Below are 24012 nucleotides of genomic sequence, written 5' to 3' on the forward strand. Positions count from 1 at the left end.
CCTCATAGTTTAAACGCCCCAGTGTGCAAGAAACTGGGGTTTCTGCCCTTGGCTGATTGTGTCTGGCCGGTTGTATTTTCAATTACATTGACACAGATAAATATCCCATTGGCTGTATTTGAATCTGCAAGGCAATAAACATTCACTTTCTCATCGTAACATTTTAAGAGTGAGAATGCACTAGCCAGCCACGTATTTCATCCGGCAAGTTTTGTAACCTCTCATAGATGTCACAGGTTACTTGTAAGGAATGTGATGTTGAGAAGTGCGCAATATTTTGGTTTCAAATTTCCTGCATCGTGGAAGTACAATTTAATTTACTTTAATTCCTTTGAATGATGTTCGTAATCTTAAGAAAACCTGCATTTACGAGTAATTAGCGGTTATAATGTATCAATTTTTGCCGAAGATCACAATTTGTAAGTCTTCTAGGTTTAACGACACAATTTTCTCGCGTGTGTGTGTCGAGAGTGGTGTTTGCAACTATTACGAGGGCTGTTACAAGAAAGTCAACAAAACGACCACAAGTAGCGGTATCCGTCCGCTATGTTCATGTAATAATGTGTATTCAGTCTTTAGGGCCTGCAACATTCTTAACTTCGGTGTTTGTATGTTTGTAGAAGGTTTGCAGTTTTAAGAGAAGTCGTATTTTACTTCATAGGAACGGTAAATGTATGCGAATATGTTATCGTTCTAATGGTGTGCCTGTATTTATTTGTTCGTGATATACTTTAACAACATTTGCTCAGACTTTAGGCGTCCTGAATGTGAAGCAGGAGTCATAACCACTCACCCGTGACGTTGTTTAATCGTGCCCCGTTTTATGTTAGGAATTGTTACTTGCTAACAGCAGGGATAGTTGAAGTCGCTGGAAATGATACCGACCGGACTACAGCGTTTCGATTGTCACTATAATCGATTCAGTGTTATCTCGTCGATCATAATATGTTCAACTTACTCTAAACAGTAGTAATCAGAGCTTCATCCAACATTTGTTGGATTTACGTCTGAGATAAGTGGTGCAAGGAATAAGTTTGTGGTATCAGATATTTTTGGAGACGTTCTCAATGTATTTCATCTTGACGAAGAAACTGACTGTCGCATTGTAGCAGTGCCTTTGGTGAAGTAAACATAAATTGATCCAGGCAAGTACTGAATGTAAAGTAATGAGATGAAAGGAAACGTTTTGGCTTGTTGCATTTTAAGTTGCTTTATTTACATTACAACAGTAGTATTTACTTATTTACAAACAAGAATATAAAATGATGGATGTTTAATAGACTTACATATCGATCTTACATAAAGGAAATTGTTTAAATTTTTATTTAGATGGATACATGACATTGGCCTAATCAAGGAAAGGTGGTGTATTTACATGACGGCAGTATTAATCTATTTACAAACAAAACGAGGTTTCTGCTGTCTTACATGAAAGAAGTTACTCATTTTATTTAGATAGGGTTTCAAACTCCGGAACCCACTGCAGTAATTGCTTTAATCTAACATCAAGTTATTTATAACAAATCTTTGCACCAGCTAAATTTCAGGTGAAAAGATTTTTCATGGCTTGGTTGGGTATTTTAAATTTAGTTTGAAACAAAAGTCATAGTGGTTGAATTGTTGCACCATGGATCCCAAGACTGGCAAGAAATCGAAAGTTATTGTGTCTTAGTTATTAAACATATTCTATTTCTCCCCATGTGGAAAACTCTTAAATTAAAATTAGAATGTAGTTTAGTTTTAAAGTAAAGAACAGCCATCTTCTTGCCTTAAATTTGCCTTTATTCAAAATACTTTTTTGCATTTAGTTTTCGTTTATTAATCCAAATTTCTATTTTTTTTTTAAGTTGTATTCTCCTTAATATATGTCACAGTTCTATTTGACTTTGTTACAAACGCAGGTCTCATTGGCTCTGGACTCTATTACGACAACCAAATATTGACCTTCGTTGATTTGTTAGTTTGTATCCAATAGAATGGTTTCGTAAGGTCCATTGGGGTGGTTTCATTCAGTGTTTCTGAAACTGTTGAAAGAGTCGCACTAAGGACCAGCCTGTCGTTAATACCCTGGAGTCGGTAAGCAGAAATCCTGGTTCCGCGCTATACTGCGTGTAGCCAGCGAATGGGAACTGTTTAACTCTCAGACCACTGCAATGTTGAATGAGACTGATCTGCTAGACAATGTTTAAGTATTGGCCTACTGATTTCTTTGTTTTTGACTTATCTATCATCTGCTGGCAATATTGGGAACAGCTCAGTATTCCAGACCTAATAGAATAGGCGTCCCCTTTTTAACTTGAAGACAAAGGAAGATGAATCCTCCCGTACGTAGTGATCGTTTTAAGATTTATTAAGGCGATGGAGACAATTCCAGAACAATGAAAACAGTACGCCAAAGACATTCAGAGAAAAATAGTACTATTTTCTTTCGTTCATAAATACCTTGGCATGTAATTCTTTGGTCAAATATACGAATCGTCTGATGGTATTCCATACCAGAATTTCGTGATATAATGTGTAGTCGTGCAATAATTTATTACGGTTCAACGATAGAATACAGCTGAATTACAGGTCAAATTGGGTGAATGCATGTCGTATAAATTGGCATAGAATTCATTATCATTTTATAAAGAAGACACTTCCTTATTTACTATGTACGTACAACCTTGCATAACTAGGTTGGATTCTATTTACAATATAATAGCAAATGGGCAAATATCACCAATGGTGAGTAAAATTGTGATTCGTTTCCTAATTCGCTGGCTTTGAATGAGGTAGTGAATGAAATATTCCTTTTTAACGAATCTAAATTCGCATTGATTATGTAGGTGCATCTCCATGGTATTTAAAGTGGAATCAATGAAACGAGTAGGTGTATCAGGGACATACCCAATTCTGATATCTTTGTAAGAGCTGCAGGCCTCTTGAATAAAAATTTTCTTGGATATTATCCATCGTCTAATAAATATAAAACGTAAAAACGACGTTTCGGAGATGGGACTCTATCTTTTGGTCCGGAGATAGGGATTAGCTCTATCTAGTGGGCCCAACTGTGTAGGAACCTGAAGACGGAGATAGAGTCCAATCTCCGAAACGTCGTTTTTACGTTTTATATTTATTAGACGATGGATAATATCCAAGAAAATTTTTATTCAATTGACTCTTCACCATCGTCAAGAAGTTTTAGATTTGATATGCAGGCCTCTTGCCGAGAAAGGGAATTCTAATTAGAAAAATGAGACGGTACAGAACAGTTGAAATTATAACGTAAAGTGGCCTGAAGAGGTGATTCTGTATTTATACTTCAACAATTTTTAGGGCGTCTATTGGTTGACATTAATTTATATTGACGGTTGTAAACGTACTAATTGGGCTACAGATTTAATATTCGTTGAGTTACTACAATAATTTAATCTTGAGTCTCGTGATATTGAAATATATGCTTGAAGATGAGTGTATTATGGGATGGTACACTTTGTAGTCTGGTAGAAATTGATAAATATAACTTACCTTAGAATGATATAACGGAGCGTTAGAAACAGCGAATTTACAGTAGTTGAGGCAAATTTATGTGTGTTCTCTAATGACTTTACTTGTGACATAATCAAGTAAATAATAGGACACGCGGCCTGATAACTACTGTTAGGGGCTGATAGGGTTACATTGACGGTCGTTAAAATTTGTCCATAAACGTATCAACTAAAGCGTGTAGGAAACTTCCACATGTGGTGCAAAGGAACACTTTACAGTGTCACTGAAGGGTAATTATTTTGATAATGATATAATTGTCTTCGGAGTTTATTTCAAATCTTTTATCCCATTCTGCTGAAAGAACAAACCCTTAAATAATAACTGATTTTTTTTTTCAAGATTGAAAATATTAAGTCCATCCTGAGCCGTTGTTCGGATGTTATAATAACAATGCCGTTTATTAATTTATAATTTCTCGTACGTAGAAGGCCCACACAGAGTGTTTTTTTAATAGCAAGAAATCGACATTTTCTTCAGACATGTAAGTTATCCTGTAACTGAAATGTGAAATTAGAGTGAGGTCCACCCGAGATTAGATGTGGGCCTAATTCGTGAGAGCGCCAATCAGAGTTTAGGATCTTATGCACGTATTGATTATTAATAAGTTTGATGCAAATTCGTATGTATTACGTCAAACGAAAATGGACAGATGTGTTACCGTTTTTGAATAGCCGTAGCCTTGCGAATACTTCTTTGTCAGACATCCCGGTCCGCGGTGACCCCATCCGACCCCCGAATAAAAGTATCGCCCGTTAGATCAGACGTTGCTGTACGTAGCGGAGGAACAAATCCTCCACTTCGTTGTCTCAGTTCGGCGTGGAGTTAGGATACTGATACCTCGCTACTCCAGGCGGGTGATGCATGCTGTTTGTGGCCACCGAGTAAATTGTCGAAAAGCTAGCCGCAGATGCGGCAGCATTTGCCGCTGCAGTGGTCCAGCAATACGGTGGCGCAGGGAACGGCGTGGCGGGTGGCACTACCCCGGGTGGCGGTGGGGGCAGAATGGACGATAGTTTTCCCGGAGAATGGTGATGTGCGGGGTACAGTGCCGCCCCCAGGTCGCTCTGATGGTGATGGTACTTCGCGTAGCTCATCGTAGGGTCTCCCCCGCTGTTACCCTGCGCCTGGGCCTGACACGCGGCCATCAGCCCGTGGAAGTCAAACTTGTAAGCGTAACGTTTCCCGTGGACTTTGGTCATTATGTTTTTGTCGTAATAATACCTGCGAAACAAAAATTTATTAAAGTCAAGTGAATGTTCAGACTGATCACAGCTCCGAACGGTTCTGGGATTGCTTAATCTAATTTTAGGGGTTTAATACAATCGTCCGATTTCGTCATTTTATCTGTAATGCAGCCTATTCAAATAAGAACTGGCCATAATCATTCAAAAGCCGTTAGTATAAATTAAAGCAGGGATCTCCAACCACATGCCCGCGGTTCATAACCTGTCAAAATACGGGCTTTAAATATTGAGGATTTGCAATAAAATTCCTTAAACGTAAGTCTGTTCACAATAAAATAATTTTATTCGTCGATGCAATTCGATATTTATATTAGAAAATTAAAGATTGTATTTTATATTTAGGTATATTATTATATTTTTAATTTAAACGAGTATTATTCCGCGTAAAATGCCATTTTAAATTTAGGCTTAAGCACAGGCCCATTGTAGTGCCTTCTTATTTAGAATTTTATCGATGAGAAGGACAATAATTCCCCGGAATTATTTTCCTTGACATGCCTTCCGTATAGATTAGGCCTTTATCAGTCCAGGTTATCTTGAGACCAAAGGGGAATAAAAATAATTCATCATCAGCTTGTGAACTCTGTGTTTTAGCTCTTTCCATGAAATGACCACGGTGAACACTCGAAGCATTAGATGTCCGTCTTCTGGGATGTTGCGCCATGTTGTGAGATAGAAGTTTAATGACGTTTCAGAGGTTCTTACAGCCTCCATCATGACTCATCGCAGTAAGCACCTTTGAAATGTATGTAAACGCAACATCCCAGAAGACAAATCATCTTCATATTAGCGGCCATGAGAACCTGAATCTCGCCATTCAAAACATAGACCATAGCCCAGTGTAATTGAAGATTAATAAATATTTTGAAAGGCCATCTCGCCCTGTACTTTTACAATTCCATGAAATGGCTAAGGCCTACATTACAACACGTTTCATTACTCATTTTGCCACTCCTTAAATCTAACCGCAGAGACCACCCAATATCTTGGTTTATTGCTAAGGTCATCGCTCAGGATAGACTGCAAACAGCCTAACCTATTGAAATACGTCGTCGTGAGTGCAGGTTGCTGGAAATTCCCAACTCAGGGTTGACCAAGGAACGTTTCGTCTATTGTATTGTGCCATTCACTGTTTTGCCGTCATTTGGACCAAAATCTTCTAAAAAATCGATGCAGTACAAACAAAGTCTTTTTCTGATGACCGATGCTCTGGACTGCATTTTACAGCTGAAATTAAATCTAGAGAAACGTGATGGGGCGAATCTTGATTCTTTTACAATTAATAATTTATAAGTTGATATAATTGCGTCATATTGTGAATTAAAATTTAATTATTCGTGTTTTTTCCGTCTAATCACAATTGTATATAAATAAAATTATACATAAGATATTAAAATATCATTTACATATTTGGTACAACTTTTTACTACATGTTTCGGTTACATTGAACCATCTTCAGGTGTAAAGTTAAAAGTTAAAAATTATAATCTTATAAACTACACAACAACAGTAATTAAGTTTTAGTTTATAAGATTATAATTTTTAACTTTTAACTTTACACCTGAAGATGGTTCAATGTAACCGAAACATGTAGTAAAAAGTTGTACCAAATATGTAAATGATATTTTTAATATCTTATGTATAATTTTATTTATATACAATTGTGATTAGACGGAAAAAACACGAATAATTAAATTAATAATTTAACAATTAACGACTTTATTTTATATTAGAAGAAGTTCCATTGAAAATTAACACTTAAAGTCATGTGTGAGGACAAATTAAATTCTTTGAAGTTTTCTGTAAGTGGGACTTTTAATCCAATAACGATAAGTTGACTTAATGAGTCACATTGCATTACAGAAGATTTTTCATGACATTTGCATATAATTTGTGACATTTGAGGTTGTCACGTGGGTGACGATGGTCTTTTGAGTTGTAACAACTGTTCTTTAAATATTTCAAGTTTCGTTATAAAGTCTTCGTTTTTAAAATGTAATAAATGATTTTGTTATATAAAATAAGGGTGTGTACAAACGATATTGTGCACTGAAGTCAAGTTATGATTAAAAAAAAGTTTCTGAGCGAGATATTAACAGCAGCTGCGTAATATTTTAGTGCCTGTTGGTATAAAAACTGTCAAAACATGTGACTGTGATGTATGAAAGAGCATATTTTCATATATTTTTACCTGAAAAGGAGAGAATGCCGGATGTAATTGACAGCGTCCATGTTGTTTCTTACCTGAGCGCCCTGCTGAGTTTGTCGTAATTCATGTTAGGTTTGGACTTTCGCTCCCCCCACCTCCGCGCAACCTCATCTGGGTCAGTGAGTTTAAATTCTCCATTGGTTCCTTCCCAAGTGATGCAACTTGCATTCGACGAATCGCTGAGCAGTTCCAGCAGAAACTGCCACAATTGGATCTGACCAGAACCTTGGGCGACCAATCGACTGCTCGCGGCGTTTAGCAACTGGTAGGGATCTGAGCATAACAATGAAGAATTCTGCATCAAATGAAAGGAAATTATTTCTACTACCTGTTAAAAAAAATGCAAGATTTTGGAACAGAAGTCGATGTTTTAACAGTGTTTAAATCTGTGTCCAAGTGCATGTTAACGAAATCTGTGGAATTAATAAAAAGGACCAATTGAATAAAATTTTTGGATATTATCCATCGTCTAGAAAATATAAAACGTAAAACGACGTTTCGGAGATGGGACTCTATCTCCGTCTTCAGGTTCCTACACAGTTGGGCCCACTAGATAGAGCTAATCCCTATCTCCGGAGATAGAGTCCCATCTCCGAAACGTCGTTTTACGTTTTATATTTACTAGACGATGGATAATATCCAAAAATTTTATTCAGTCGACTCTTCACCATCGTCAAGAAGTTTTAGGTTTGATAATAAAAAGGAGCCCGTTACTGGTACCAGAATTTGAAAATTGAGGTTACAAGACGTCTCAGAATTCCGGGGTTTCTTCAGAAGTATCTCGTTGACACAGTAAAGTTATATTCTTCGGGACTACTAAGTCTGAAGAATTTCATGAAGTCCAACTTTGCAACGACCAATTTAATTCCACTTTTTCGTTGTAAACTCTCATGAGTTATGGAATTAAAACTCAATGCGCTTAAAAATCGCCACAGTTTAGCACCGACATAGAAAATGATAAAATTTGGGGTGAAATTCGGTTTATATGGCTTCTCGTTTCATTGTAATCAAGCCAGAAAGAATATTTAGGTGTTTGGTCAGACAAGAAGATAATTGATTCTGAATTAAATGTGCCCTGATATTCTGCTCTGAACAGGCCTGCTCTATAGATAGGCCTCATTTGTTGTTTTAATGTTGTTTCCATTTGCCTACTCGACATACCTACTCGTATGATCAAAGCAAATGATCCTAAGAATAGGCCCGTGTAGGGGTGAACCAGTAGCTCAGTAGATTTATCTGCCAATGGTCATCACATCCCTACTTCCTCCTGCCTCACATTTCATTACAACAGATCTGTAAACGCGTTATCATTGAGAACGAGACGAAAAACTTCATGGACGGATTAGCTATGTCTGCTTTGGGTCAGTCTTTCTCGATCATGTGAATACTGTTTAGGTTAACCTTACCAGGCCTGGAGAGAAAGTCCTATTAACACGTACTCCTTACTGGCAACGTCCCTTCCTTACGAGTTTGCTTTTAAAATAGGCGTAATATAGTCCCACGGCTTGCCTGTACGTTTGTCTTTTGATAATTATCACACATTCGTCACTGTGTGGCTTACGTCGTTTTTTTCCAGTTTAAAACTAACGGAAAATAAGCCTGATACATATTTTAGGCCAGTGGTATTTAACCTTTTTTTGTTCGCGTACCCCCAGATATAATTTCTCTTCAACTTTGTACCCCCAAAGTTGTTGGTGTATAATTCAAGTTATACATAGTATATAATCTACATCTAAAATAAATTAAATAAATTACATTACTGATTATTCAGTGTTTATCATAAAATAATATACATTTTTATTTAAATTTCACGTACCCCTTAAGATGCCTTCGCGTACCCCCAGATATAATTTCTCTTCAACTTTGTACCCCCAAAGATGTTGGTGTATAATTCAAGTTATACATAGTATATAATCTACATCTAAAATAAATTAAATACATTACATTACTGATTATTCAGTGTTTATCATAAAATAATTTTTTTTTAAATTTCACGTACCCTCTAAGATGTCTTCGCGTACCCCCGGATAAATCAGGACAAATGGTAAAGGCGAATATGGTTGTTATCTGGATTGTCGTGTCGTGTAGTCTGGTAAATACTGACCATCGTTCCCTTAAAGTGATCCAAATTAAACTAAAATCAAGGCGGATTGATAAAAGTTTGTGTCGACCTATTATACCGAGTTTAGTTGAATTCGGTCAAGTAGTTTGGATCCTGTTATTGACAGAGAAAGGGACTTGAGAAAACTGATATTTTTTCCCATTAACACAACTCTTCAGTTCTGTTAAAGCTAATTTAGATTTATTACGATATTCTACGTTTCTTTACGAATTTTTAGTCATCTTGACCGCACCGTTGTAAAGCATGGCTGCCGCGGCAGCTGTGGGCGTCAGCTTGCTTGCCGCTCTGCCGTCTTGAACCTGGGGCACCCGATGACGCTCTTGGTGCACCACGGCTGTGGCTAGGCGCCGAGCGTTCAACAGGTCATCCGCCGTACACCCCGGCGGTAGGCGCCACATGACGATCACCTTACATCTTCAGTCATCAGAACAGGATTTCGTATCGACTGTCGAGTATTCTCACGGTTCACGAGATTCAGATGACCTTTCCCCTCACAGACTGCCGGTCCACATGTTCCACGTATGATACCATAGCTCTCGTAGTATTGAGTTACTTTCCTTACACTTCTCACATCGATTACAACAAATTCGACTTCCTCCGCTATCGTATTATGCCCTGTGCTGAATCACGTTACTTTACAGGGAGAACAAAATTAAAATGTGAATTCTGTTGTTAGTTTTTTGTCCAGGAATAAAACATAAGTTGTCCGGATGTGGGGAAAAATCAATAAAAGAATGTTCTCTGTTATTATATAATTGTATGCTAAGACTTGTTGGTTCTTAATATGGTGTTTTTAAATGCAAAGTGTTATAAGTTAAAGTATCCTGATGCCATACGTCACCATTTAGATAATTAGGCCTATTATTTTGTGATATCTGAATAACGAATTCAAAATTTTATGTCTAATTGAATTAGTTACGTTTATTTGAAAACTTCAGTAACTAGACACGTAAATGCGTGTTTTGAAGTTCGTCTGTTTCTTTTGATTTTAGGCAAGGGTTAGATATTTCTGGATATTATGGTACCTTTAGATTCGTGACATTAGACTCTGAATGGTTTATTTGCGACATTTTTTGATTCTTACAAATATTTCTCAGTTGAAACTCTAATTGCTGGCAACTCGGTACGTACATTTTTGTACTTGAATAGAACTACTGAATTCATACCATAGTGTCTGTGTTTAAACAAAGCATTTTCATCTCTTATTCCATTTGCATTTCCAGAGTACCGCGACAATTCGCCTTGCGTTTAATATTAAACACCAGAAAACATTTTCACTGTTTGTTTTATGTCTAGAACCAGCAGAGTTACGCTCTGACCACTATTTATACAAACCGTTTTTTTAGTAATTCTAAAATGTTCTGAGATTTAGAAAGCCCTTAATGGTTACATTTAGAACTACAAAGAATATGTACTGGACCTGCATTTTACTTGTATACAAACACACATTGGAAGAATATCACTGAAGTTTACTTATTAATAACTTGTTTCACATTTTTCACCTATACAGAACAAACCACTGTTATCAAAAAGCGATGATGTTTAATACTTTGCTGCAATTATTTTAAACTTATTGAACGCTTTACAAAGAAATGTTTAAGTTAATATGAACACGCAACGTAACCGCGTAATTTCGAGGGTGGTTTTGTTTGTTTGATTTCACAGTTGGTTTCTTCACTGCACCGCTGTATGAGAAAATACTCGTACGAATTCAGTTGCGTCACACGTGATACTGAAGTCTTTACGGGGGTTAAATTAAAGCCACCCCTCAGGTCGCTGTGTAGGCCACCGCGCGAACTGAAGAATCAAACATCCCCCCATCCGCGTCGTAACCTCTCTGTTTATCACTGAGTGAAAGAGTGAGAGGGATGTTTTTTCCTCCCAACTGTGCACAGCATCTGATCCTCTCTCTCCATCCCCCGTATCAACACACCACCGCGCGCAACCCTATAACACAACCCCTCTACCGGCATCATCGTCGAAGAAACCCCATGTGTAGAATCAATTATCTATTAACACTGCCAGTGGTGCATTCATCTGCTACTTGTTGGTCTGCTATAATATGTTTAATCAGAACTTTGAAAAGAACCTGGTTCGTGCTATATTTATTAATTCCTAAAAGTATGACAGGCCTCTTTTGTCGTTGTAACATTGAGACTTGCATGTATTCTAAGACTCATTTAGTGACCCTGTATGACTACTGTTTCTAAAACGAATCTTAATACGAACTTCTTTGCTGTTTGATGCAGATTTTCAAACTATTTGTGAGAATGATTGACACTGACAGGGTTAAGAATGTTTATGACTGTGTGACAACTTTTCGTAATCTGTTTTCTCGTCTGATACTACAACAGAACGAACAACTGTACACTTGAAACATTTAGAATGGTGATAATTAATAGTAAGAGTCAATAAATGTGGCGTGGATAGAATACGTAGAAATATTTTGGGGAATTGTAGAACGAAGAACAGTCAGACATCTATAAAATTCCTTGAAGTTGGCCGTAAGACATAATTCTCCGAAAGAAATTCAAGAATGATACGTTTACACTAAGTTAACTGATAAAACTCTGTTTGTATAATATCTGTATTGATCTACTTTTCTTAGTAGACAGGAAGAGAGAAACCTTACTGAGACGAGGTGCGGATATGTTTATTTACATTTCTCGTGTAAATATAGGCTGCATGTGCAAGCTAGGCTACTGATAACACATTATTCAATATACTACTTCATTTAAGAACCGCATTTCATTTGCCATTTGCCACTTAAATTGTGTTGTAAATTTCAGGGGGGTGGGGATTATGCTTGCGTTAGATGGGGAATGCAAAATGTGGAGCGCGACTGCTGGCCGAATCCTACGCGGAATGCCCCAAAAAGATTAATGCTCGTGGCAATGCGGAATATTGTCCTTTATCGATCTCCGTGTGTTGTGTTTGCATATGACATGGACTGGGGTCGTTTTGAAGACCTACACTAGATTCGCTAATTCACTAAATGCAAATGCTGACGTATCTATGTAATGTTTTAGTTTATTAAAATGTATTTATTTCTTTCACTGAATGTGTGTATATATTTTTGAGACAGCCTGTATGAAATATTTCTGGAATTGATATTCATACTGATAGACCCTTCGAAGAACGAAGTTTATTTAAATGATATTTATAAGTCCAGTCCCTACCTCGAAAACACAATGCGCCTCTATGACAAAATATCATTCGGGTAATGTGTTTAGGGAAACCATCTGTGTTTATTCTGACAATCATACGAAACCCATAAATACACTACGCGGCCAAAATGCAGAGTTATTGAATGTTAAAGCAGGTGGTACATGCGGTTACCGCTGTGCTCTAAAGAGACTTTTTATTATATTTCTTTTCATTCCACAACTGTTATTCATTCGAGCGATATCTGACATTTACTTATTCCATTTTCCTCGCTGTAATTTTTTCTCTCTTTGCCGCATTAAATTTGACGGAACCAAAGCCCAGTACCCATCAATTTTCCCTTCCACGCGTCTTTCCTCCGCAGCATCCCGTCGAACACCCTGCGGCAGCACAGGCGATGATGGTGGCGTCTTCTGAGAAATAAGGATCTTCCCCATCCGTAGCACAAGCCACATCCTTCCGACGACCAGAAAAATACTTCCTTCCTTTCCCAGCTATCCCATTGGTCGAGGTCTCAGTCACGTGGATACCATAAAGATCAACATCAGTCTCTTGTTCTTCTTCTTATTCTTCTTGTTCCATCTCTGTTTGCCTCCTCAGAATGGAAATCTCTCCTTCTTGCGAGGAACTTCGTCTTATGTCCCTCTCCTCCTACTACCACCAGTTAATACCTTCCTCAGACGCTGATGGGCTTCGTCTCGCTTCGAAGTTTAAAACGACCTTCCGGACTAGGTAATCAAGAAAACAATATCGCCCGACTTCCCGCAGAGACACCGAGCTTAACCAAAAGGGGTTTTAATGTTATTTAAACAATAATATATCACACAGGATGGTTCGGTGTCAAGTGGCGGCAGACAAGTGGGATTTGGGAGGCTTGGAGTTTTGCCCCCAGTATCCAACGTCACCCTTCCACCCCCCCTCAATCCAAGGCGCGGGCTCAACACAGTATTACTGCGCTCTGCGGGGCGTCGGCGCATCTAAAAGTCAAATGTTGAACAGCAGGGCAGAGGGGACAGGAGGGTCTTTCATACAGAGAATCATTATTGCTGCCTGCTCTGGGGATGGGGCACAGCGGCTCATATCATGGATTTGGAGTGAGCTTTCCCGGGGCTCATAATGTCCTATGGCCTATAGCCCCAGGGTGTTATAGGGGGTTGTTAAGGGGTGGGGATGGAAATTAGGTATCAGGAACACAGGGTGAGGCGTGTGAAAGGGCAGGGAGACCTGCTAGTGATGGGACGAATGTCAAGGAGCTGGAGCACGACACAGCGGCCTCGGAACGTTGACAGGGATTGGAACGAAGGACCCGCAAATACGTATTAGGCCTGTATAGTGTAAGACAGAGTTCAGAAACTACACGATTGAACTTGAGAATACTTTTACAGAGTCTGAAAGCTGATATTCATTCTGAATATATCAATTCGACAACATATTTGAACAGTCTTTGTTCCGCGAATATTCGAGGAGGTTTCACTGCGCTGAAGTCGGGCTAAATACTGAGAAGTTAGGGAAACTGTTTACCCATTTTTTATGACGCCTCGTACCCCTACCAAGAAAGCGGTATAACATGCAGGCCCAGGGGGTTATCGACACGCTGCCCGCGGACCGCGTACGGCCTTCCTATCTGTTTCGCGCGGCCCGACTACATTTATATTGTAATATTCTGTCGCCTTAAATAACGAAACACGATTTTTAATGTAGTCGGTATTTAGCGGTAACTATCGCAGTGAGCGACTGTTTATCTTAATAAAGGACGCCAATTAATAAAGAATTGTGACTCGTTTTCCTGATGAACATTTGGACGGGTTCATGTGAATCATAGCAACAGAAATTAGTGAAATTGTTTATTGAAAATTGTAGCTATGAAGTCAACTGGATGCTGTTTAGTAGGTTAAAGAATCAGGTCATTGCAGTGAATTTCTATAAATGATTAATAATTACATCAAACTAGTATGTACTGGCCAGGTAAGAAAAATTACAACGATTAAGGGGGATTGGCGCTGTGTGTTTTATCGTGGTTTTGCAGAATTTCTGTGAATTTTCGAATCTTTTTCTGTGCGTCAAGGTACTGAATGTCGACATTTACACGTAATATACTACAGGCTTTGGTTGCTGGTAAATCCGCACATTCAATTCGTGTCCAGAGTACCAGAGCTCACCGCCTGAAGCCGACAGGATTACGAAGAGCAGACCTTAGCTTTGTTGGTTCGCAATGATTTAGGATCTGAGCGCAAAAGTACCTTAAGTTAGGTATCAGACTTGTGGTATAAATCTGAAATCATCACTGAGAGAGGGGTAGATAAAGTAACCATTTCTTTGCTGCGTTGATGGTTTATTGCAATAGAAGTTAAAGTTGTTACTCTTTTGTGAATTTGAGTCTTAGATTTACGCTTTTCCATTCATTGAATTTGAAGTTCATTTATGTATCGTCCCTCCCTCCAATTCGAACACTTAACTTCAAATTTGTATTACAAGCGACTTAATTACTTTGTATGTGTAAAATTGTGGTCTCTTTCATTTAAAGGGGGAGGGGGCACAGATCTCGAGTGTCTCAGAACAGGGAGATGAGGAGATCAAAACTGTCTGACAAACAGGAAGTAACAAAAGTCCGAAAACTGTAAAATTACTTTCATGGGCCTAATTTCTACCTTTTTCCAATTAATAAGGTGATAAAATAAAGGAATAAACAGGAGGGCATGTAGAAGGCACTCGTGAAGCATGAGATATGAAGACATGCGTTTGGTCGGGAAACCCTAAAGGAACAGACCACTTGTGAGAGTCGTGGATGGGAGGATAATATTAAAATTGATGGAATAGAAGCAGGATTTAATCGTACGGACTTGATTCATCTACCTCTTGACAGGTGCCTGTGGCCGATTCCACAAAGTCAGGAGAATTTATTGACGAGCTGAGCAACTATTTATTTTTCAAGATCTCATTTCCGTGCTGTAACTTAGAGAACATTAAAATGTTGTCTTCAATTCTTAATTTTTCTAATCCTGAACAAAATTAAAAAAAAGCTTCTTCGTGAGAACGTTCGAAGGATTTGGATAGCTCTCAGTTTCTTGGAAGACGGTTTCCTTTGCCATTTTGCCTGTTGTGTGTGTTGTTGTTCTTTTATTTTTTGAACACAACTGTAGCGTTCGTTCATCTCAATTAAAACAGCGAATATATCAGCAAAGTAAGAAGGGTGAGCAACACACACAGCCCCTGTATCCAAAGCCACCCTCAATCTCTGTCCACACAACAGCAAAGTACAGTATCAGCTTATTCGTTTATATGGTTTCCTCTTCTCTGAACTTCTCTTATCGCTGCGGAAAGTGATTTTGTTCTCTCAGACTCTCACAGTAAGCAATTTATTTCTTTCCTTCCTGTTGTAATCAAGGAACCTATTTTCACCCCCTGCTTCTCCTCTTCTCTTCCTTCTTCAATGAAATCGTTTCGATTCCATTCTGTCTAGTTCTTATCGGCTGCTTCGTGGTTCAGGGCCGAGAAATCACAAAATTACAATGCGAGTCACGTGATACCAAAATTCACGAAATGAGGTATAAGACGGTAGGCTACAATGTATTAGTCTACCTGTTTATCTAAAGAATTTGCCGCAAATGCCCTTAATTAAAATTAGTATTTACTTCTGTCGAAATCCCCAGTTCGTAAAAATAATCCTAAATGGAATTACAGTGCACTATTTGAGGTTCTCACTGTAATGCCTCCATCATCGCCCTGATGATCGAGGCAGCAAGGACCTCTTTAAAGTTGGTCAACTTCCACCAGATTACACGGCACTATAACTCAGAAAAAAGCCATATTAGGAATTATAATGCTTTAATAATTGAGTATTTCAAGTCATTATTTAAATTCCTAGGTAGAATATATTTGCCTGTGCAATGTCCGCCTCAACCTGATAGGTGTATCTTCTCAGTTATTAATCACTTCGTAATAACATTTTAACATGATTGCTTAAAATTCCCAAAGCAAGGGAAATGCAGTTTTATTCTATCCTAAAATTATATGAATGCAACTTTCTTTTCGCAAAGTTTCTAGCAATTCAGAAGTCTCACTACCTCGAATTGTTATAATGCAGATATTAGATCGATTAGTATATTTTAAAGTTATTACTTTGCTTTTATGGTATCTAGAAAACTTATAACTCCATCGGTAAGTCATCTTGAGAAGTGGAAGTTGTCGCTAATTCCACTTCTGTCCTAGGCAGGAACTATAACACACAGTGTTTAACGTCGTTGTCAAAGGGGCTTAGATACATGGCTCAGTTAATTCATTGAAAGAGCTTAACGTCTTAAAGTGGTCATAATAAGCGTGGACTATGGTCAGCTGTAGGAAGGAGGGGTTACTATTATGAAGTCTCTCGTTTCCGAGGCGCTGCCGGCTGGACAGTAATAGACCGGAAGTTGTTACTGGACCCAAGGGAAATCCGGGGCTCATTTCCCGCCAATCAACTACTAGATCTCCACTAACATATATATCTTCCCTGCGTCCAGTCAACTGTGCTGAAAACGTTAGCGGCACAAGGGATAGTACACCCCTGCTGAAGAATTGTGTTTAGAGTGCACTGTGCGACATCGAAGCAGAGTTAATTTTCTTAAATAGCACAGTGACAGTTTAGGGTCACCCGTCACAGACTTTTCCATCTTATTTGTATAGTAATGAGAAGTTTGAAGCTCCAATTTAAGGTTATTTGAGTTTGACGGGCTGATGTTATAATAAACTAATCCTTTTATCAGGAGCAATTGATAATTAACTATAAGTTGGTTTATGAGACAATTATGTGCTTTCAGTCATTAATGATTCTAGGTAAAAGACTGATGTGATAACTAATATCGTTTCGTTTCGTGTAGTTTCTACATATAAGATGCTTTCACATAGGCTACCAAATAATTTTAATCATATTACTTGTTCTATTACATGAATATAAGTGTTTCGTCTTTATCAAGCCATCGTCAGTGTTTTAGTCTAAAATGTCATATTTGGTTCGATCTCCTTGCACCCTTATTAACCCCCATTTTGAAAATATATAAATGTTTTAAAGAATTTAAAAATCATTACAATTTTCAAATATATTAATTTGGTAAAAAAGTAATTTGTTTACTGTTTACTAAAATTAATACTGCTGTTGTTCAGTCTTGCCTCATTTCACTCGCTGTCCTTCTACAACGTTGTAATTTGCTGCGTTATATCACATCAACTTCTGTTCCATTTCGGACTACGAACTGCTATCGTTGTAATATTCCCAGTTCTATCAACACCACTTCTTCTGTTACGCATTATTATAAGATTCTTATTCTTTCGCAAAAATAATTCATTATAATATCATTACACTTATCTCTACTGACATGATATTCGCGCACTAATTCGTTAGTGCAAGAGTCTGTTTTATATAGCCTATATTTAAGGATAAAAACATTTATGTTTTTTTTGTGGAAAAGTTGCCAGGGTTATTTCGTACAGCAGTTTAGCTTAGTATGTCCGCGCGCACCCAGAGACCAGCATGAGAGACCAGCTTTGTTAATTTGACCACCGCAAGTGTTCAAAGCCTGCACACTTCGGTAACAAGGGCCACGTGTCACTCACATGTTACCACTTACCAGATTCTTTACTGCAACCGGCCCGACATCCAGCTGTTGAGCAGTATCAGACACATTTACCATTAATTAGATCACCTTGAGATATCCTGCCCTAGTGGATGAGTAATGCAACAGTAATCGAATTTCAAAATTCTGGAAAGTGAATTATATCGAATCCCTTCATTTCTTCTAAACCACTCTTCCAAAAAGAAAAGAAAAATGTTCACTGATGGTGTAATCGTTGACACCGTACATTCATGAGACCCCTAGTTTGATCCTCGTGTATTACACAGATGGTTTCCTTCAGATGATACAGATGTTTGTTGCTCCCCACATCCTCTGGTCTTTACTATTTATTTTAGGCATAGAGACCACAATTTAATTAATTTTTACACGGTTCTTTCAGTGTTCATGACGTCTTTAAGTAGGCCTATAACATAAGTAAAATAAGTTTCTTTGTATTCTGTCAACAAATTGAATGCAACTAGTTTCATATTTCAAAATTATTTTATAGATACTGTTATTTTTAATTTGTATGTTTAAATTTTCGTTCAATAGGCCTATATGCTAATTAATTTATTCAGTTTACGAGCTATTAACCGACTATTCGTTATGGGGAAACAATAAGTTATTAATAGTGAAATACCTGGGCAGAATTTTTCGTGATTGATGCTATTGAAGGGCTTTGAGATGGGAGGATCTTAGTGCGATGTGTACTTTCGTTGACGATGGTGGCCTTCCGGAATAAGACCCCGCAGTTACCAACTTTTCGAAGGCCCTGAACATGGATTCAGTGTTTCTCCTCCAGAAGACCACCGTGGACATCGAAGTCCTTACTGCCGCACGACGCACTTACCTTGTTCCTCCGCGTCGTCCAAGTGGACGTGTTCCTGCATAGGGCTGGTACTGCGACCTGTCACACTGTGCCGGATGTGTGCAAGGTGAATAGCCAAGAGTCGACCTGATCGCTGAGAAACTGCTCTGGTCTCGAATTCAGCTCTGGACAGTTCCAGCAACTCAGCACCGGAACTAGGAAACTTGTCAGGGTCTGGTTCAGGACTCAGATTAAATTGTCGTGCTGACCATTTCAGCCATGACTTTACATGACCTGCGTTCCATTCAGCGGGGTCTGTGGGCAGCAGTATAAAAACAAGTTTCGTTTTGGGTACAAAAAAATTAATTAATTATTTTTAAAGCAAACAAATATATCCTGTGCCCTAGGTAATGTAGCGTCTTTAGTAGTCTTAAAACTTTGCATACCGTGTAGTGTATTAGAATATCAAACAATCAAACAAACTATTAACACTAGTGTCTTTTTTATAGTGTTAATAGTTTGTTTGTTTGCTTATTTTATATTTGTCTTCAGTAGGCTACTTATTACAAACGTAGGCTTATATTTTATTCCTGAAAGTAATTTTGAGTGTGACTGTGGTCTTCTGAGCTGTGACATCTTGTAATCTTGTCCCCAAATCCAACTAAAATCTGATCATCAGAAAATAAAGGAGTATTTAGGCCTATAGGCCTAGATTTACATTTGGAGGCCTATAGCAGTCTTTAAATATTTCTTTCTGCAATTTTGTACCAGCATCTTTAACATATTTTAATTGAAAAAGTTTGTTGTTCTATGAGTAGGTCCTAACTTAGTGTTCTAATACGACCATTGAAATAAATATTATTCTTGCTACTTTGTAGGGTACGTCATGAATTTTGCTGTGTTTCTTGTCTCCGTTAGACATAATTAGTTTCAGGAAATCGGGAAGTTTCTGTGGTCTGTCCTTTACTGTGCACCGTCACAGCCACTGAAGCACACAATTTGCACAACGTTGGGAAATTCTGATATCATAAGGAACCGATAATAAGAATGACTAATAGATCATTCGTGATCCGCTCAGAGAAAGTAATTCTCGGAAACCGACTTACGCCATAATCTGAGTCACAAACGGTTTTGCAAATCTGATCATCTCTGCCGACTAAATAATCTGTAGGATCAATAAGCAAATTCTGTGGGTTGTAAAGAAGAAGATGCCTCTTAAAACTGCTAGTACCTTTTCATTATCATCACAATTTCGTGGTATTTGAGTGCTTTTGCATAGCTCAGAGGCAAGCTGGCCTATGCGGGCGTACAAAATTAGCTCAATTACAGACGGATTGTGTCAGAAAAAAATCTTAGAATTAGTATGATGTCATACTCACAAAAAAACCTTAAAAAATTTATTAAGCCCTGTGAAGGTATACCTACATATTCCTACATATAAAATTTATCACCCTGATGCCAAACAAGGTCTCGGTAGTCAATCTACTTTCCACTTGCTTTTGTTATAGATATCTGAGCTTGGATCAGAACCCCACACACAAATCTTTGTTTCGAGCATGGAGCTGGAATGCTGTTACGTAATCTTACTTCTCGGTAACGTTTAAGCCTGTATTAGGGTCAGACATTGGAATAGGCTGTTGTACCTATTGGTATAGCAGAGCTAAGCAAGAATTCTTTAAATTTTACTAGTCTACTTGTGGCTTAGGCTGTCATGACTTGCGATCAAATACACGTCTCAGTAATATCAGTGTATTTATGATACAGTCTGGTATCCGTAAGAAATATCGTTACTGCCCGCGATAACAACTCAGTTCTTACCAGTATAATATGGGATAATGCGCGTGTTAAAATTTCTTTTGTTGTTTAATGTTTTGAAAAAAAAAGTTATTTTATATAAATGTGGGAAGGAAAATCAGACGAATTTGAAACGTGGTCTCTTGGACTGCATTTGAACTTACTGACGTCGTGTGTGTGTCTTACTCACCTGATGGAACGAACACCGTGTCTTCGTCCGGATCATTGGCATTATCCTCAACGTCCTCATCTCCCGTGGCAACTTCACCTGTAGAAGATGTTTCCATGCCTGACTTCACGTGGTTTTCGGAACTAGTGTGGTAACCACTTTCCTCCGATATACCTCGCTGCACTTCCCTAATATGGTTACTGGTACGTTTCGATATTCGACACTTTGCCTTCGATCCACAGTCTTTTTCTGTCGATGCTGAGACAGTCGAAGGCGATACCTCTTTAACACACTGTTCGGTGTTACGTTCCTCGCACACCTTCGAACTTTCTTCGTCGTTCTGTTTTTCTGCATCCTCCGACATAATTTCTTCTCCATTAACGCTAATAACACTTTCTGCATCACTTTTAGATGGAGAATCTCCAAGTATTTCACGGTTTCGCTCTTCATTATCGTGAGGTTGAAATTGTGTGATGTCACTCGCCGGTGGAGACAGCATAAAGTCCATGCTTCCATTCTTAAACTCGCTTTGCAGATCCTCCTCAACAATTGTAACAGCGGTATCGCACGAATTGACGGAGTCCGGGGAACCGAAGAGAAATCTGCAAAGTAAGGCTGGAAGGTCTTCAGGTGTTGCCTCGGGAGAGGACGGAAGCTCACTGTCGACTTCACCGAACAACTGTTTTGCTGTCGATTCACAATTCCGGTTATCGCCATGGGGAAAAACGGAATCCTGATTCGTCGGAGGTCGTGGAATAGACGCTGGTCCACTCACGAAATTATCAACACGCGGTGATGAATGTTGATTCGTTGTGCGTGACACAAGGAATGACGAAGTTTTATTCCCACTAAAATGAGTCGGCCGTAGTTCAATTTCTGTCGTGGATGATGAATTGTGTTGGCCTGTTAAGTCTTCTGATGATGACGAACTACTCCTAGGAAGTAACGGGTCATGACTCGATGTAGTGTTCACACACGGTAATCCATTCACGCTATTCGCTGAACCCACAATACCCACATTTTTACCGGGATCTTGGAACTGCGATAGCAATCCTCTGGCTACCAGATAAGCAGCAGCAGCAGATGTAGCAGTTTTTCGAAGATCAAACAGCGTTTGTGTTGGCTGAACTCCAGTACCAACACGTACTGATAAATTCTCACTTCCTGCTTTACCGCTCAGTAATATACATGAGTCTTCGGGTTGCCTAACACAATTCTCGTTACGTATAACGTCACTGGATTCGTCAGTATCCCGTCGCTGATGACTAATGATTTCAACATCGGTAGCTGACGGTCGAGAGTCTCGTATCTGATGCACGCTGCCTCCACATAGCTTCAAGGAAATGCTGTTGTTCCGCCGGTTGATACAGCCTAGGGTCTGATGCTGGTCCATCGCATTGGGTCTGGGCGAGATGAGAACTGGTAATGCTAAAGAAGACGAATGAGTGGGCACTGAGCCAACCCACGCCTCTGATCGCGGTGAAGCAGACATGATTCTCGGAGTAGAACAACAAAATCATCACCGACGTATCATTTTCCTAAGAATTCTGACTCCTTCGCGCCTTACCCGTTCGCTTCAAGATCTTGTTTTGTTTTTTTAATGAATACGAAGCGTAAACCTTGCTTCATATTCATGAATGAACGGACTTGTTTCGTGTCCTGTGTTCATCACCGCGGAGAAAAGCCAACATTTCCGTCGGTTTAACAACAACGCACAGTTACTACACTCGTACTAAGGAATGAATCTAAGGAGATGATGATTTTAAGGATACATTTCCAGCGGAAAGTTCTTTTTCTTGTCCTTTTTTTTTCCTTTTTGTTATCCCACCACTTGCTTTTCTGTGCTTCCTTGTGGTCGTCTGTGACTGGTTTAAATTAAGCACAGTAGGTGGAGCTGCAAACAGCAGGGAAGGAAAAGTAAAGATTAAATCGAAAAGACCACGATGAAAAACATAAAACAATTGTATTTTTTCATCTACAACTAATAGCTGGTGTAAATTTGCAACCACGACAAAAACATTAATTTTATAAAACATTTTACAAGGGCATAAATTCAAAACTGAAAGTAATAGGTCCTAAAATAGCTTCTGGAGTGCGTGTACAGTCCACGTTGTTAGTGACGTAATATGCTTCAAAACCCGTTTAGCAGTAACAAAATAAAAACAAAGGTTCTTCAGTGCTTGTGTGACGTAATAATATCTAACGCTACCCGAGAGAGACTCAACCAGCTACGTTGGCGTTACGTGTTGTGTTACGTCTAGCGGCCATGTTGTGGTGCGTGTTTGTATAGGGTATCTATCCTAACGAAACTCTTCGAAATAATAAAAAAAGAAGTTTTCGTCTTCTCTCATGATTGGATAAATGAGTAAAAAGGGGGTGGTACTCCTGTCAAGCAATAAAGTATTAGTTTGCAGACTATCTTGAAGTCTTACTCTTCAGGAAATCCAAATTTTTACACGAATATAAATTCCCAACTCGTACGTAAGCAGCTGAAAAACATTTTTTTCTGAACCTTATTATTATATGATGTAAATATATGAATACATTTACATCATATAATAAAATATGCAGCCATAAATGACATATTTTCAATTTAAAATGGAAAACTGTGACAAATTTAGAACGCTGTGTAACGTATTGCCGAAGGGGGTCGCAGGTAACGTTGCCCCATTCCATAAAACCTTTTGGGGAGGGGGGAGTGTTGGAGGTACAGCCCCCGTGCTTACACCTACCCTCAGTACTGGATGGTGGTGAAGACGAATTACGAATTAACTAAAGTAATTAAGAAATTAGTCACCTGATATGGACTGACTTATTATTTTTATTTAGTGTTCTGTCTGACGACAGGTCCATATGAACAGGATCCTTCCATCCTTTTCTCGGACTGGGACCTGTTCATATACGTTCTTGGCAGATGATCCAGAAGTGGTTTGCCATTGCCTTCTTCTGTGTGTGAATGGAGTAATTGTTGGGATGCCACGGAGGAAAACTCCGTGTTGCCTAGACTACGGCCTTGCCCAACACAAGTTATAAATTCGGGCACCGCCGGGAATCAAACCCGAGACCCCAGGATTACAAGGCCAGCGTTCTAACCGCTAGACCACCGTGGCTGATGGACTGACTAACCGACGTATTTATGTTAGATCTTGAATACTTAACCTCATAACACAAGAATTCGCCATTGGTTCGTGTAATTATCAATATTCATACAGTTCATTTTGCCACAGTATTAGCACAGTGTTTCTTCATCAACATTTTGTATGAGATTTTTGTTTACCCTCCGAAATGTATGTAAGACCTCCTTCCATGCCAATAATTTTGCATGAAATATAGACAATTAAGTAGCAGAGGTCGTCGTTACATAGACTTGATTCTTCTCTCG

The 24012-nt window shown here is 38.7% G+C and overlaps 1 protein-coding gene and 1 long non-coding RNA gene across 2 annotated transcripts in view; one reads left to right on the top strand and one right to left on the bottom strand.

The window, feature by feature from the left end:
- Window positions 1-1842: 1842 nt before the first annotated feature.
- Window positions 1843-24012, top strand: part of LOC147874031 (uncharacterized) — a 30013-nt gene continuing 7843 nt past the window's right edge. Inside the window, exon 1 of the long non-coding RNA XR_015534674.1 lies at window positions 1843-2076. This is a non-coding gene — a long non-coding RNA (uncharacterized LOC147874031). The remainder of the gene's footprint in view (window positions 2077-24012) is intronic.
- On the bottom strand, window positions 2073-22137 carry LOC110831505 (uncharacterized). The gene is made up of 4 exons (XM_022067566.2): window positions 20652-22137; window positions 18710-18982; window positions 7020-7257; window positions 2073-4752 (listed from the first exon to the last, which is right to left on the bottom strand). Exons 1-4 carry the CDS (start codon window positions 22120-22122, stop codon window positions 4338-4340), a joined length of 2397 nt encoding a protein of 798 aa, XP_021923258.1. The 5' UTR covers window positions 22123-22137; the 3' UTR covers window positions 2073-4337.

Source organism: Zootermopsis nevadensis, unplaced genomic scaffold, assembly GCF_977971745.1.
Source record: "Zootermopsis nevadensis isolate Lab colony 2312 unplaced genomic scaffold, Znev_1.0 Znev_ptg000011l, whole genome shotgun sequence".
NCBI lineage: Eukaryota > Metazoa > Arthropoda > Insecta > Blattodea > Termopsidae > Zootermopsis > Zootermopsis nevadensis.